The sequence below is a fragment of the Hemicordylus capensis genome, chromosome 6, assembly GCF_027244095.1.
Source record: "Hemicordylus capensis ecotype Gifberg chromosome 6, rHemCap1.1.pri, whole genome shotgun sequence".
In the NCBI taxonomy this organism is placed as follows: Eukaryota; Metazoa; Chordata; class Lepidosauria; order Squamata; family Cordylidae; genus Hemicordylus; species Hemicordylus capensis.
The window spans coordinates 43,062,982-43,079,344 of record NC_069662.1 but is presented as its reverse complement, the minus strand read 5'-3'; the positions used below and the strand labels follow the sequence as shown (position 1 = coordinate 43,079,344).

General features: G+C 45.0%; 1 protein-coding gene across 7 annotated transcripts in view; it reads right to left on the bottom strand.

Moving 5' to 3' along the window:
• Positions 1 to 16,363, bottom strand: part of ARHGAP23 (Rho GTPase activating protein 23) — a 234,496-nt gene that overhangs the window by 27,815 nt on the left and 190,318 nt on the right. For 6 of the 7 annotated variants that reach the window (XM_053259976.1, XM_053259975.1, XM_053259973.1 and 3 more), the window contains 8 exons: positions 14,917 to 15,028; positions 13,578 to 13,635; positions 12,942 to 13,079; positions 9,704 to 10,006; positions 7,720 to 7,781; positions 5,827 to 5,954; positions 4,352 to 4,470; positions 1,391 to 1,546 (listed from right to left, as the gene is read on the bottom strand). In XM_053259976.1, coding sequence (XP_053115951.1) covers positions 1,391 to 1,546; positions 4,352 to 4,470; positions 5,827 to 5,954; positions 7,720 to 7,781; positions 9,704 to 10,006; positions 12,942 to 13,079; positions 13,578 to 13,635; positions 14,917 to 15,028 — 1,076 coding nt within the window. The remainder of the gene's footprint in view (positions 1 to 1,390; positions 1,547 to 4,351; positions 4,471 to 5,826; positions 5,955 to 7,719; positions 7,782 to 9,703; positions 10,007 to 12,941; positions 13,080 to 13,577; positions 13,636 to 14,916; positions 15,029 to 16,363) is intronic. The other variant, XM_053259974.1, reaches the window with a different exon arrangement.

Sequence of the window (16,363 nt, the reverse complement as noted above, 5' to 3'; positions counted from 1 at the left end):
TAGGCTGAGAGATACGTGACTGGCCCTCTTTGGAGGCGCAAGTGTACTAATTTGTGGACAGTCTATCCGATTTGAACCAAATTTGCTGCAGCTGTAGGGACACATAGGGACACCTCAACAACGAAGATTGTGATTATGTCATCCACCTCAATTCAAGATGGTGGACACGTAAACTTTTGAGACGCAAATCGGCTAACTTGTGAACCACTTAATTGATTTGAACCAAATTTGCTGCAGCTGAATGGAACATAGGGATGCCCCAATGGTGTAATTTGTGATGATGTCACCCACCCCGAACCAAGATGGTGGATGCATAAACCTTTGAGGCACAAGTGCACTAACTTGAGGACTGTCTAACCAATTTGAATCAAATTTGGAACAGCTGTAGTGAAAGACACACAGGGACACCTCAATGGTGCAGTTTGTAATGACGACATCCACCCCAATCCAAGATGGCGGAGACATTAACATTTGAGGTGCAAGAGATCTAACTTGTGGACCTCAATCTGCACCAAATTTAGTCCAGATGTAGAGACAGTGAATGGAAAGTAGGCTGATTAGTTCTTACTAGAACAACTTGTAAATAATTATGTGAAAAACCCTTCTATTCTGTTCTCACTTTTGTGTATTTCTCCCACTTCATTATTTTTCTACATTTTTATTTAATGAACTTTCTAAATTGTTAGCTGTCCCTTTTTTGAAAATAGGTGCTGCTATAACCATTTCTTCCTTCAGAGTTTCTTTAATTGCAATCACAACATTTTTCATTTCCCCTCATTTCACTTCCTTCAGTTTATTTTCTGACTGTCATAAAATGCTGCTGTTCTAAACTGGAAAAGTTATCTATGTTATTTTATTATTTATTTATTTAATTTATATGCCGCCTGACAAACAGTGAGCCAATTCAGATTAGACAGCACCTCCGACCCAACCACATGCAATGAAAATGTCAGCATGCTGTGAGTGCATACGTCCTTCTGCAATTCCCTTCTGCCATGCCAAGGTGCACTCCTGATGACATAGGGAACACTGCCCCTCCATGCGTGAGAAAGAAATGCAACTCAGCATCTTGGTGGTGGGCAGAAAAATTTACACACTCAGTGTGCCGACATCTTAATTGCATATGGCCAGGCCAGGAGAACATGGTATCAAATCAGGGCCAAATTGGGATTACATACATTGATCTTGTGTTTGTGGGGCAACAGGAACAATCTTCTGCACTTGTTTTATATGTATATTTACATGCAGCCAGTACCACAGCTAAATGGCCAGTAGGTGTCAGTGCTACCCAACAACAAAAAGCAATTTTCAACGTGAATGAAGGAGAAGAGAAAGGACTGATAGTGGAGAATGGCAAGGGCCAGGGAAGATGTAGTGGCACTGCTTGTACCTCATCCTGCAGGTTGATTTCTGCAGACCCTTTGTTGAGCTGCTCCTGCAGGCTGGAGACCACAGCATTGTTCCCAGGGACCCGATAAATGCCCATGTATTCCAAGCCTTTATCTTCCACCACTTTGCAACAGGCTTCCACAATCAGAGGGACTTTCTGCAGAAGGCAAAACGAGTACACAGAGGTGATGCCTGCAGCATGCTCAGGAACTGTGAAGAGCCAAAGCAACGTTCTGTACAGTGGGAGTGGTTAGATCTGGGAAAGGAGGTGGGGCCAGATGACATGCCACCCCTTGTGGAACTCTCTTGAGTCTCTGGGTCCAGAGTAGGAAATCTCAAAGCTTCACACACACACACACACACACACACACACACACACACACACACACACTTCATATCCCCTACAAGCAGGACATCTGAATTTCTGAGACACTAATTTCACCTGCAGTCAAATCCACACTCTCTGAAGATAATTTTCAGTCTGACCACAGGTAACACTTGCATATCAGCAACTTGATCCCTATATTGTAGAGATGCTGGAGTGATTCTCACATTCCTAAGATATGCTGAGAATGCAGAGCCTTGAACAGCTGCTAGGCAGACACATTCCTTCCATCTTTGGGCATTCCCTTCACAGGGAACAGTGTCATATTATTTTTATTTATTATATTTATAAACCACCCCATCCAGAGGCTCTGGGCAGTGCACAACAACTTTAAAAAGACATAAAAACACATAATTCAAAACAAAGTGCTAAAAACAATATAAAACAATTCAAAAACAATTAAAACCATTAAAAACCAATTAAAATACTTTTTAAAAAAATGACAACACGTTACAAGCCTTGGAAGGCAAGGGCAAACAAATAAGTTTTTAGGGTTCTCTTAAAGGCCGACAGCAAGCCTAAACTGTGGATATCTGCCGGGAGTGCATTTCATAGATCAGAAGCAGCTACACAAAAGGCCCGGTTCCGAGTCACCACCAGACGCACCAATGGTAATTGGAGACGGACCTCTCCAGATGACCTCATCAAGCGATGGGGATCACACCGAAGAAGGCACTCTCTAAGGTAACCCAGACCCAAGCCGTTCAGAGCTTTAAAGGTAATAACCAGCACTTTGTATTTCGCCTGGAAACATATCGGCAGCCAGTGCAGTTATTTTAAGACAGGCATAATATGGTCTCTCCAGGTTACCCCAGAGACCAATCTGGCTGCCGCATTTTGAACTAACTGAAGTTTCCGAACTATGTACAAAGGCAGCCCCACGTATAGTGCATTGCAGTAGTCGAGCCTGGAGATTACCAGCTGATGCACCACTGTTTTGAGGTTGTTCTCTTCAAGGAATGGACGCAGCTGTCGAATCAGCCGAAGCTGATAGAAAGCGCTCCTGACCATAGCTTCTACCAGAGATACCATAGTGAGGCCTGGATCAAAGAGCAGTCCTAAGCTGCATACCTGTTCTTTCTGGGGGAGTGTAACCCCATCCAGCACAGGAAGATCTAACTCATCTCCTAAATTCTGATCCCCCACAATGAGCACCTCCGTCTTGCTTGGATTCAGCTTCAATTTGTTATCCCGCATCTAGCCCATTACTGCCTGTAGGCAGGCATTTAGGGTGTGAATGCCATTTCCTCCTGATGATGATGATGATGATGATGATGATGATGATGATGATGATAAATAGATTTGGGTGTCATCAGCATACTGATAACACCCTGCACCAAATCTCCTGATGACCTCACCCAGCGGTTTCATATAAATATTAAAAAGCATTGGTGACAGGATGGAGCCCTGAGGGACTCCATATAATAGCTGCCGTTTTAAAGAGGAACTGTCACCAAGCTCCACCATCTGGAATCTGCCTGAGAGATAGGAGCGGAACCACCACAAAGCAGTGCCTCCTATCCCCAATTCCCCTAGATGATGCAGAAGGATACCATTGTCGATGGTATTGAATGCCGACGAGAGATCCAAAAGAACCAACAGAGTTAAGCTCCCTCTGTCAATTCCCTGATAAAGATCATCCATCAGGCCGACCAAAGCAGACTAATGCTGACTAACGTTCAACAGGTATTCTGAGGGCCATATCTAGACCATCAAGATCCTCCAAGCAGACTAATGAGTTTTACTTTAGAATAGTTATATACTGCTTTTCAACAAAAAGTTCACAAATTGTTACATAGTGAGACCCACCATAATGGGGTTTGCGGGGAGAGCAGGCTTAGCCGGAGATGATCCCTGCTGCAGCCCTGGGTGGCCAGATTGGCCGCCCACACGACTACCGGCTCCATCATGGAGCCTGTGGGGGCTGCAGGGATCAGGGGCCGCACGGCCCCCAGAAGTTCCAGCATGCTCTGCGTGAGTGCACAGAGCATGCCGGAGAGACCCCCGAGCTGGGAGGCTGCTTTTTAGCTTCCTGGTTGGGGGTCTTCTCGTGAGTTGCTGCGGTGCAGAGTAGCACCGCGGCAACACACAATCCGAAAGCCCAGGTTAGTGGAACGCTCGCTCCGCTAACCTGGGCTTAGAGGAGGGGTAGTTAAGCGGGTGACCCGCTTAGGAGAACCCGGCTTGCCTGCGAGCCCAGTGGTTCTCACGGTCTGGCAAAATCGGGCTAGGCTCCCTTAGCCCGATTTTGGCAAACTGTGAGAATAGCCTCAGTCATTACTTTAAATGTACCTTTTTTGCCCAGGTAGCAGGGGCAAAAAGTCTCAACTTCCTTCTATGATCCTCCCATTTTTATCTCCTCACTCCCATTCTCACCCTAATCTCCTTCTGCTGCACTCAGTTGAAACTGAGCTGCAAGCACCAAGCTAAGGGACAGATCAACCTGTCAGAGTTTTTACTAGAGTAACAGTTGTCTTTGCTTCTTACCAAAATCAACCTTGAACCATAGCCTTAATCGTACCATACTAGTTTTCCACATGCAGAGAATTCCACCCACAACAACAGGAGAGGGTTTACCTTGTTGTCAGGGGCTGGCTGACAATCTTCTAGCCTCACACCAAAGGCCCGTGGAGCAGGCTTCTTGTTCTTCTTCATTATATGGATACCCCAGGGGACTTTTTGAGGGACATTGTCATCTGGAAGGGAGAAGAAGAAAGAAAAAGGGTTGTGTACATTGTCTAGAGATGCACATATCAGGTGGTATATAAATATACAAATAAGCAAACAAGGTATAAAGGCATTGGCAGAAAAGTGAAAGCAGAAGAGAGAAAATGGAGCAGGCTGAATAAAATGAAACAGGCTGCACAAGGGTCCATGTTGAAAAGTGGGTCTATGGAATTGTGCATGGCAAGCAGAGGCCATCCTGTGGTGAGTTTTCCCTGTCATATCTCCACAGTGAAAGAGGGCAAAGGAGGAAGCCGTCTGGTGAAGAGAGAGGTTGCTTCTGGCAAAGGGCCTGAAATGTAGAAGGTGTGAAGACAGGAGTGGGAAAATGAGGACTAGGGATTCACTTTAGATAAGCTTGTGCAGAACTGGAGGGTACAAGGAGAGAAACAAGGAGTTTCACAGATGTATGCAGGCAAGTATCTCAATCTTGCAGCTGAATCACTGTCTTTAGTGCTCAGTCTCTAATGGCTGTCGCAAACCTACAAGTCATCATCATGTGACAAATATGCCTGTGTGAACTGACCCACAATTCAAATGGGCAGAAATAGTATGTGGCGATACAGTCCTTCCTGGGACTGTACTAATTCAGACTGTGAGATCAAATGTTTGGATGCCTCCACACATATACATTTTAAATAGGAAAAGTATCAGGAGAAGACATTGGCAAAATCCAAAACCTCCCTGAATTCTTAGTTTTCCATATGCAGGGATTTTTTAAATATACAAAGAAGATCCCTCACCTGCAGTCTCAAGTGGTATAGTCCCAGAAGGCTGTACCACAAATTATTTCTGTACAATTACCCTGAGTCAGACTCTGTGTCTGGAGATGGTGAGGCCTAGAAGTGATGTCGAATGCAACCATGAATCAATGTCAGGGCTCAAGAGGAGGAGTGATGTAATCATATTATTTAAAAAGGAACACTTCCGAGCATATACAGATGCCCTTGGCTTCGCCATTGGCTAACCACAAGCCCACTTTATTCCATTCCCGAATCGTGGGTAGGAAGCTGAGGCCAATTAAGTTTCCCAAGGCCATCAAGTTGGTCACTGGCTGAGGGGGAATTTGAATTTAAGCCTCTCTGGAGACCATGTTATATCTGCCAAGCCACTCTGGCTTCTGCCCAACCAACCCCACATGCAGCTGAGATTAGGTGACAAGATTTCTTGGTCAGAGAGTACTGTAAGCCCCACACTTCTCAGTTTAGAAATGTAGGCTCTACTCACAAATGTACAAACTCCCTCTAGATATTTATCTGCCAGAAACACACAGGACTGCCTCAGCGCTCAAACAGACTGACATAGCAATTAACTCAAGCCTTCCATACCTCTTAGCGTTACTGCATCCTGCCGTGGGGAGCGGGGTGGGCCTATTCCTATTTGTTTCTGCAGCTCTGACTTCACCCCCAGCCCACGAGGACCTTTCGGGGAGGAGTCTGGTTTGGTCCCAGATGAGCTGCAAGGGAAGAGGAACACAATATACCAGTTCAAGACCTCAGGTCTAATTAATACCCCAAGCATACACATAGATCTTTGCCACTGGCCCAGCCAAGGACTATTTTCAAAATGAACTGACTTAATCAGCTACAATATTTGTCTTTGTCGTTGTAGTAGTAGTAGTAGTAGTAGTAGTAGTAGTAGTAGTAGTAGTGATGGCAAAACTGGAATGCAGTGCATTCTGGGAGTACTGATACAAAAAATCAGTTTTTGAGATGGTGCCTACTGAGAAACCTAATTTAGAGGCTAGAAGGTAATAGACTGTAATAGCCTATATATGGCTGTTCTCGATAACCTGTTTGGAAACTTTAGTCATGACCTGCTGCCCGAGGGAGTGAGTCACTGAGAGAACGACGAGTGCATGAACTGGCATTCTATTACTTCCCAGGGATAATTCAAAGTGCTGATTTTAATCTAGCTGGGGACACTCAACTCTGGGGAGAATACGGGGACAGGAGGTCTTCAAGATGGAGCACTGAGCACAACAGGGAAGGAGTTAGGACCAAGTACGGCTTCAAAAACAGTGTGGTGGACAACCTCGATGCTGGGGATAGTTCCTACCCAGGAAGAGAGGCTGGAGGATGATAGTAGGACAAGGAAAAGATGAGCATGTGAGGACGGCAGTCAGTCACTATGGATGCAGGGGTGATGAAGAGAACAAGGCAAGCCTATCACAGAGACAGAGAAGGGGCTGGGCATTTGTGTAGCCTCAATAATATAAAGTGGGGGTTACAAAGGGGAATCAAGAATGTGGTATACTTGACTCCACACTGAAATCCTATTTCCATGGCTCGGGGCAGGGGATACTGCAAGAAGCCTCACAATGGTTCTACCGCTGTATACTAGAGTCTATATCACAGCCATTTTTATTTTGTTTCTTTTCAATCTCTCCCTGGTGGTTGTTCTTTCTGCATTTGCTGCAAACATGCATGAAGATCAGACAAAGAACAACTAGAAGAGGCGACAACAAAAGTAATGCTTGAACAATCAGGTTGGACACCTCCTTCAAGTACTACCTTCCTACAAGGAGCTCAAACCAGGGTAGATCGAGTCCCTTCTCTTTCCTGTTCAAGTACTGATCAGGCCCAGAACTGCATAGTTCTGGATACTGGAAGTACTTCCAGTGCCCATGTTTCAAATCATTTCATATGGTTTCCATTCATTTGAATAAGTGTGGGCAGAATAAATTCACCAATGTGTGGAAATATGCTTTATCTCAATTATGGAGCTGAGGTTTTGGAGTGTGGATCTTTAAAAAAAATAAAATACACAGCTCTACTAAAGGAAGTCAGTCTAAGTCTTACTTCCCCAAAGGTTGTAAGCCTGTGTCTGGGCTGTACCACTTCACACTTCAGGTGAGGGCTTTAAGACTGCATGTTCTTCCATAAAAAACAAACACATCCATGTATGTAAGCCACTATGAGAACTTTTTCATTGAAAACCAGTATATAAATAATAGTAGTAATAATAGAAAACTAGCATGTCAAGGAAAAGGATTCTGAACATTCTCCCTAACAGGCTTCTTTTCTACATGCAAGGAATTGGGGGGTGGGGTGGGGAGATATGGAAGACTATTCAATCAGGCGAGTTTCCACCTGCAGTCTGAAGTGGTACAATCCAGACACAGGTTTCTCACCTCAGGAAAAACTACATCTAACTTTAAATGGATAGAAAGTGGGGTGGGGGGGGTGCCAAAGAAGAAAGAGAAATTATAAGAAACTTACCTCACTTTCCTGTAATCATTTAGCTTCTTACTGATCAGTGCTTGGCTTGCAAACCCAGGGTCCTAGAGACAACACGGAAATGAGAGAGAGAGAGAGACAGAGAGAGAGGTGGTTAACTATCAGCTTAAAAGTTCCACAAGTTCAGCCATTCTCTCTCTACTCCACCAACAAAAGTCACCACAACACAGCAACAGACTCTGATCAGAATGCATACTTTGAACTCATTGACTGTATAATGAATGCTCTTAGAGTCACTTGTGAAACCTCCTAACTCATTCATGAACATTGCTTTTTCTTCTTCCTGTTACAGACTAAGGGCCAGTTTATGTTTTCAAACAAAAATCAAGTGTGGGTCTGGATGTTTGAATAATCTTCAAAGCCCCAACATTCTCTGCACATAGGAAAATGAGAAGACTAACCAAGAACTCTACTTTTCTATGGCCAAGGAGCTGTTTGGGTAACTTGTCATTGGTTTTTTCCGGGGGGGGGGGGGTGGGTGGGAATTCAAATTCTACTATCAGCAGCCTAAAGTGTTACAATCTGGAAAACCTTTACCATTAAGGCTGTGTGAAACAGCATCACTTCATTTGGAAGCTGCCTCTCTGCTTCTGACCAGCAGAGGCCGCCATAACTCAACTGGAGCTTTCATAATAGGGTCTAATTCCTTACAGAAGAGGACTCTTTCAAAGCCAAGCAAAGAGCTAGGGAAGGGAGTTCACAAAGTCAAAAGCTTCTTCTCTTCCTCTAAAACAGTTTGCGCCTTCCTATCACCTCCAGCTGGGGGCAGAAAAACAGCTTGGTCCAAGTTTGAAGACTCCATATATGGAGGTGAACAATTGCTTGATCAGAAAACTGGGAAAGCACACTCGGAAAACAAGCAGGGGTATTATACTCTGCCCCCTAAACAACAGGACACTGCCTACAATCCAGAATTGTGTGCCTGCCAAGTGCCATATGTTTTCTCCTTCCAGCAAGTCTTCTGACTGAATCCCCAAACTATTATTTAAACTCAGAGGAGTTGCTGAAACAGATAGAAAAACCACTGTGCATGCATGCTTTCACTAGTATGTATTCATGTCACCAGACTGTTATCCAAAGAAGCTATATACACATAGGAGAAAACTACATGCACAGCTGGAGACCTCTTTGAAGTTTTCACTGCAGCAGTTTGACTCGCAAAGAGGCCAGCTGCTTTTTAAACAGAATGGTGGCTTGCCTATTTGCGGTTGAAACTATTGCAGTGGGAACTTCAAATAAACTTCTGGCTACATACAGGGTTACTCCCCGGCATGTGCATAATGCTTCTTTGGAATACAACCTATGTCTACCAGATGGGAACCATCTTCCCATTCAATATGTTGCAGCACAATGTGACTACAGATCCCAGCATGCCATGGCAGAGGTGTAACTAGGGAAAACGGCGCCCGGGGCAAGCACTGAAATGGCGCCCCCCCCACCGCCCCCCCCCCACCGCCCCCCAAACATACTACATTATACTTAGGTTTTTCCTCACAAGCGCCTGCCGCCGCCGCCAAGCCAGGCCACTGACTGGCCGCCAGGCGCCAGCAAAGCAATGGGGGGGGGCCCCGCAGGCGGCGCGGAAGGGACCGCTCGTGGGGAAGGGGGCACCGACGCGCTCCCTTGACTGCTGCAGCGCTGCTGCACTGAGTAGGAAACATTTGTATTAACAAAAAATTTTAAAAAAATTTAAAAAATTGGTCATGGCGGCGGCGCCCCCCCACATGACCAGAAAAGATGGCGCCCGGGGCACGTGCCCCCCCCTGCCCCCCCTATAGTTACGCCTCTGTGCCATGGGAGACCTTGACTGGTCACATCAATGAAGACTAAAAGTAGAGCACGGCGTGCTGGGAAACTGCAATAGTCTTCTTCTTCACTACGAAAAAGTTACACAATTGGGAGAAAACAAAGTAGTGACAGCAAACTGAGCCACTGATGAAGGAGTCAGCCCACCGCTGATTCTCACCTCGCCCTCGGCTTTGCTACTTTCCCTGATGGCTTTAATCCAGGCCAGCATGTCATCCCGATCCTCGGCCTGAAAGAGACATTCACAGAAGTCAGCGGTCGTCAGCCGGAAGACGTGCTTCCTCTTGGTGTCACTGTAGGAGATGTCTATCAGGCACGCTCGGACGCTGATGGGCGGCTGCTCCTCCTCACCTGGGGGCGGGGCACCAGCCACAGCCTCCCGCCGGTCTTTGCATAAGTAGAGTGAGTGCAAACGCAGAACAGCGAAGACCCGCTTCCACTGCCGGATGCCTCCGCCAACTTTCTGTAGAGGGAGAGAGGATGGGTAGGAATTGAGTGTATGAGGTCATAAGGAAGAGAGAGAAAGAAAGGGGAGGTGAAAAAAAGGGGAAAGAGTGTGAGAGCCAGAAGGGTTTGCTTATAAAGCTGTATCTTGGATGCAGTCTGTCAGTTCTGATTAGCAACACTTCAGTGTCAAGAGGGTGGAGATATAGGCCTGGTTCGGACATCATACTGAACCCCAGTTTAGCACTACGTGAATGAGCCCATGGGAGCCATGCTTATGCTTGCCCCCTCTTTTTTCTTCAGTGTGAGAGAGAGAAAGTGAGTTTTTGTTTTCATTTTACAACTAAGTACAGTTCCACACTATATACAAAATGGGACAACTGCAGTTTGTTAATGAACTAAAGGTTCATTAGGTTCATGATTAGGTTTATGATTTTAGGTTCATAAAATCTAATAACAATAAATAAAGGTAGAACAAACCAAGATCAAACTGTAGTTTTAGACCAGGGATTCTCAACATTCGGTCCTCAGATGTTTTTGGAGTTCAACTCCCATAATCCCCAGCCAAAGGCCACTGGGCCTGGGGATTATGGGAGTTGAAGTCCAATAACATCTGGGGACCCAATGTTGAGAATCCCTGTTTTAGACGCTGGGCCAGTTCAGATGTACAAGTTAACTGGCATTAAACATGGCCAAGGTTTCAGTTCTTAACTCCAAATCGTGCCACAGACGTTCACCAAACCATGGCCAGCCAAACTCCAGTTGAAGGAGAGGGGAGCCCCGCCCGGCTGCCCGGCTGCCAAGGCACATCCCCATCGCCTCTATGACTGGAGTTTGGAATAGGCACAAAACCACAGTTATAGCAGAGTCAGCATTCGAGCAGAATGCTTCAGCAGCAAAACCTCAATTGTCAGCTGCAAAACTTAAGAGATAACTGAAGGTTCCAATTGGAATTTGGTGAGGCAAATTGGAGTTAGTTTGTGGCCTGTAACTGCGGTTTCATGCATTTGGGCATACTGCAGTTACAACCTTGGCCAGGTATAACTGTAGTTATCTTGTATGTCTGAATTCAGCCCCTGATTTGTTCCAACTCAAGTTAGTTAACAAACCATTGTTCCCTGAATTAGTATGCAACACAGAAGTGCAGTTGTTCTTAAAATGAATATGGAAGCGGTCACTCTTCTCCTCTCATATGCAAGAGAGGATAAGCAGAAAGGGTGGAAATGCATGAGCTCAGATCTCTTTTACTTTTGTTTATGTGGTGCTAAACCATGGTTTAGCATTATTTCTGAACAAAGCCACAATGAGGTCAACTGGTGATGTAATCTCAGGCTCACTCTGTGATCGAGGGGAAGACAAGGTCCCATACCCTCAATTCCCCATCTGCTAAATGGGAACAATCTGTGCTTAATTTCTTTCTTTTTAAATGCACCTTGGTTTGAGCTAGCCATAGCACTGCAAAAATTCTACACTTTTCTGAACTAAGGGTTTTTTTAGTTTTTTCCTATGAAGAAGAGTTTTTAAGAATCTGGCACATGCTAGGGTAATTTATTAGATGTACATTTGCGCTTTTATATGATTTACACTTTCTTGACCTGTGCCAATAAACACCTAATTTCAAAACTTGAGAGAATAATGCAAATTAAAAGTGTTAACTTATTTTAAGCTCTCTGTTGATTGAGCATTTCTCATAAATCCTCTGGCTTCTACATGTAAAATGTACATACATGCTTCTACATTGCCAAAATTTCAACACAGCAACCTTTCTGAGCAGAGTAAAGGAAGGGTATAAGGTGAAAAGGGTATAGGTGAATTGACAAGTAGCCTCTGCAATAGGAAGGTTAAGCTGATGGCGTGCACAAGAAATTTAAGTTAAGTTCGATGTTAGGGTGATCCCCTGCTAACTTGGTAAAGAGGCACCTTTTAACGCAGTGATTCTCTTTATTTAGCAGGGGGAAAGTAACTTGCCCTATTCACCCCCAGCATGGTACCTCCAGTGACTGTTGCTGGTGACTATCTTATGTTTCTTTTTAGATTGTGAGCCCTTTGGGGACAGGGATCCATTTTATTTATTTATTATTTCTCTGTGTAAACCACCCTGAGCATTATTTATTTAACATGTTTTTATACCGTCAAAACCTACGTCTCTGGGCAGTTTACAAAGATTAAAAAATAAAACATTAATTAAAAACAAAAACAAAAAAATTTAAAAGCAAGAAATTTAAAACACAATTTAAAGTTTTAAAACAATATTCTAAAAACAACATTAAAACAATCAAAACAATATCAGTTAAAAGCCTGGGTGAACAGATGTGTCTTTAAAGACTTTTAAAAAATTGTCAAGAGATGGGGAGGCTCTTATTTCACTAGGGAGCGCATTCCAAAGCCTTGGGGCAGCAACGGAGAAGGCCCGTCCCGGAGTAGCCACCAGACGAGCCGGTAGCAAATGCAGACGGACCTCTCCTGATAATTTTTGGAAGGGCGATATAAAAATTGAATTAATAATAATAATAATAATAATAATAATAATAATAATAGAAAAGATTAGATGAGAAAATAGTTATTAAAAAACTTATTTTTCATCAGTCTTGGAACTGAAATCTGGAAATATTGAGCATTCCATATTGCAGCCAGGTGCCAGAACAAAAATGGTTTTAAAAATAAACAAGTTCAAATCCTATCAATGGTGCTGAAGTTCTGAATTACAAGACTGTATTAGCAGCAGTTGCCAGTGGGCTCTGTTAGGATCACTTGCCTGTATTTAGTATCCAGCACTGTTAGGATCACTTGCCTTCACTGAGTATCCAGAAGGGCCCCAAGATGTCTCTCCTCAAGAATTACAGCCAGTTCAGAGCCCATCAGCGTTGATGTGGCATTGAGATTCTTTGTCACACGCATGCACCGAGACTCTACTCCTTCCTATTGGGAATGATCTTGCAAGAAGATATACATACCTTGCCTTTCTTGGTGAGGATTTGTTTGTAGTGGAGCCAGCCCTCTTTCCTCACATCACTGAAAGTGACATCCAACAGGTCAGAGGTCGAATGTCGCTTTGACCGGGTGTCTTCGGAGGTGCCCAGGCTATCCAGAGACTGCAAGGGAAGGGACAGCAAAGAGGTTGATGGGTATCAGTGGCATAAGAGGGAGACTGCTCCTCAACTACGGAAGTAGGAAGGAGAAAACCACCGTATCGACTATCCAGCCTAGCCAACATGCAGAGATTTTCTGAAGGGCTGGCTCATGCTCGCAGCAGCTTTATGTCTCAGAGGCAGGACCACCAGCAAAAGTTAAGACGGTGAACTCAGGGGTAACTGTTTCCAAGTTGTGAGCAATTAGTATTTCTTTAATGGTGGACATCTCCCTTAAGCATCTCCAAGCAGGTCAGGAGGCCATGCTCCACTCCCAGACTTCCTAACCTAAACCCTAGAGGAGGAGCTACAAAGGTGGGGTTTGCGAGGCTTTTTACCTCCACAGATCCATTTATTATTTAGATTCACAATGAACATGCAAGATGAGAAATGGGGACAGGCAGAAACTACTGGTCAGTATTTTTTTTAGAAAAAGAGAATGACAGAGCTTCAAACTCTTACCCCATCAGTGAAGAAGCTTCTTAACATGCGTAGGCTTGGCACACGGCTTGGCAACCTCCTGGGGAAAGACCATCCATAGTGTTGGCACAAGAAATACAAATTTAAATGGGAACTGGCAAGATCTGCTCAACCTCTGTCATCATCACTGTGTGTGTGCGTGCGCACACAGAAATCAACTACTCCCATCCCTTCCCCTGCATTATATTACAGACACCACTCGCTATTCTGTAGGTCATTTGCACATGTTCAAGCGAGTGGACTACATGCTGCCTCTAATACTAGAAAAACAAGAAAGAATTATGGAGCACGAAGTCTAATGAGTTGAATAACCAGTTTAAAGACTAAACAGATTTATTAGCAAGCTGCAACTGATGAAGTGGATGCCAGCTTTTAAAAAGCACATCACAATACATTTGTGGCCTGCCAGAATTATGACCTGGTGATTAAAAGGTCTGCCTGTAGAACTTATAGGCGATAGACCCACCCACCCCTCCATCCACTCAGTCCCTGAGAAGAGAGGTTTGAATCCCAGTGACTTCACACAGACAATACTGTGTGCACGTAACTGCACACAACCCATTTGCATGTGAGGAGGGCCACAGCTAAGTGTAGAACACATGCGCTTCATGCAGATCCCAGATTCCATCCCCGGTATTTCCAGTTAAAAGGATTGAGGTAGTAAGGCTGTGAACCCTGGGAAAGTCACTGCTAGTTGGAGCAGGTCACAGAAAGCTAGGTGAGCCAAACAGTGTTCCCTCTAACAGGGATTCCCAGATGCTGTTGACTACAAATCCCAGAATCCCCAGCCAAAGGACACTGCAGCTGGGGATGGTGGGAGATGTAGTGAACAACATCGGGAATCCCTGTTAGAGGAAACAGTGGGGCCAAAAGGTCTGACTTGGCATAAGGCAGCTTCGTGTGTTCATCTCTTCTAGGCATTACCAGACTCTTGGTTCTTTTTGCTGCAAAAGGCTATGGCTGGTTGTGGAAGACGGCTTTCTCAGGAAGTTGAAACCATGACATGGCTGCCCATGGTATATACACACCTTTGCCTCTGGCAAACAGGTATTACAAGTTTTTAAATGGTTTCAAAAGCCTCCAAAACCTGTTTACCCAGAGACAAAATATGTATACACATCACTTTGAGCAAGGCCTCTCTCAAAGCACTTGCATAAAAACTACTGTCCGCCTCCAGCCTAACACAGCAACACTTTTGGAATTTCTCACCAGCACTGGATAAGTGAAAATGATTCCAAGAGAAACCACAATCCACCCAACCCCAAAGAGCAAATTGCAGGGCGTTTGGGAGGGGAGGGGACAGACAGGGAACCACACCTACCGCAGAAGCTTCCCCTCATCTCGAAATGTGTTCAGACCATCGTCGCATGACTTGGAGCGCTCTGTGGTTATGGCTAAGAGGTAGGAAGACCGGCGACTGGCTTTGATGTTGCCTGAGACAGAGAAATGTTGCCAAAGGAAAGGAAAAGGGAATGACAGGCTGAAGGAACTGGAAAGGGCCATCTAGTCCAACCTCAGTCCACAGAGACCAACCCGAAAACTACCAGTGTGTGCTACCTGCAGCAAGTAGGTGCATGGGAGCGGGGGGAGAGGCTGCAGAGCAAAGAACTCTAGATGCCTTGTGTGACAGAGGAATGGCAAAATGCACGCAAGTGCAAGGAGCAAGATGCCCCTGGGAGGGCAATTCTTGATTTCAAATTTGGTCACGAGTCAAGTGTTTCTGAACATGAATAAAATCTATCACCCACAGAAGTTATATAGGGTAAATCTCTGTCTCTGGCTGGGGGTTGTCTCACGTGTTGCAGAAGAAAGGGGGAACATCCCAAGGTCACATCCTCCCTGACTCCAGTCAAACAAATCAGAGGCAGCATACAACAATACTTGGGGCAAAAGAAGACCTTCAACCAAGTGTAGAGATTGGCAATTTGTATCTCTCTTTTGCCATATGTGGGCAGACCTATGAGAATGAGTAACCATGGAAGAGTTGCACATAAAATATCACCTCATGGCTGTGCCCTCTCCCTGTACAAGGAGAGTATCACCTCTCCCTGTAAAAATGGGTCACACAAAGACTCATTCTAACCAGTTTGGAGGATAAATGAGATGAACCACACTTTATAGTGTTGCAGAAGCTGTTGCTACTAATTAGTGAATTGCTGTATGTGTAGGGAGTGAGTCTGAGCCTGACCGGGACCCCCTGCAAGGTGCCCATTCTGTCAGTACTATCAAAGGCAGTGGGTAGACTTTGCTTCCACAGCAACACTATTCCCAAACTCAGTGCTTTATTTTTTGCCACTGAACTAACTAGCAGTCACTCACTTATATGGGAGAATGTGCAGGGGCTAAACTTGCCCCTGATATGCCGTATCCAGTATCCAGGGTGAGAAGACATGGTTTGCCTCTCCCCACGCCCTCAGCTGTGGCCTGGTATACACATGGAGAGTACGGAGTCTGTAGAATGGATTGTACCACTTCAGAATGCAAGTGGGTGATGTCATTTTTTGAATGCTCTCCTACATGAAAAACTCTCTACAAACAGAATATTAGAACAATCGGCAAAGAGATGGGATAGAATCTTCCTCCATGATGTTTTCTATTTGCTGGGATCGGGGCAGTGCTACAACTGAACGCGAGCCTCTTGCTGCCAAGGGCTGCTCGCCTGCTGCCTCTATCCCCCACTGCTGCACCAGGGCCCTACTCCCTTGCTGTTTCCCCACCTCTGTGACAGCTCCTAACACGCCAGTAGCTGCAGTGGCTTCCTTTGCCTG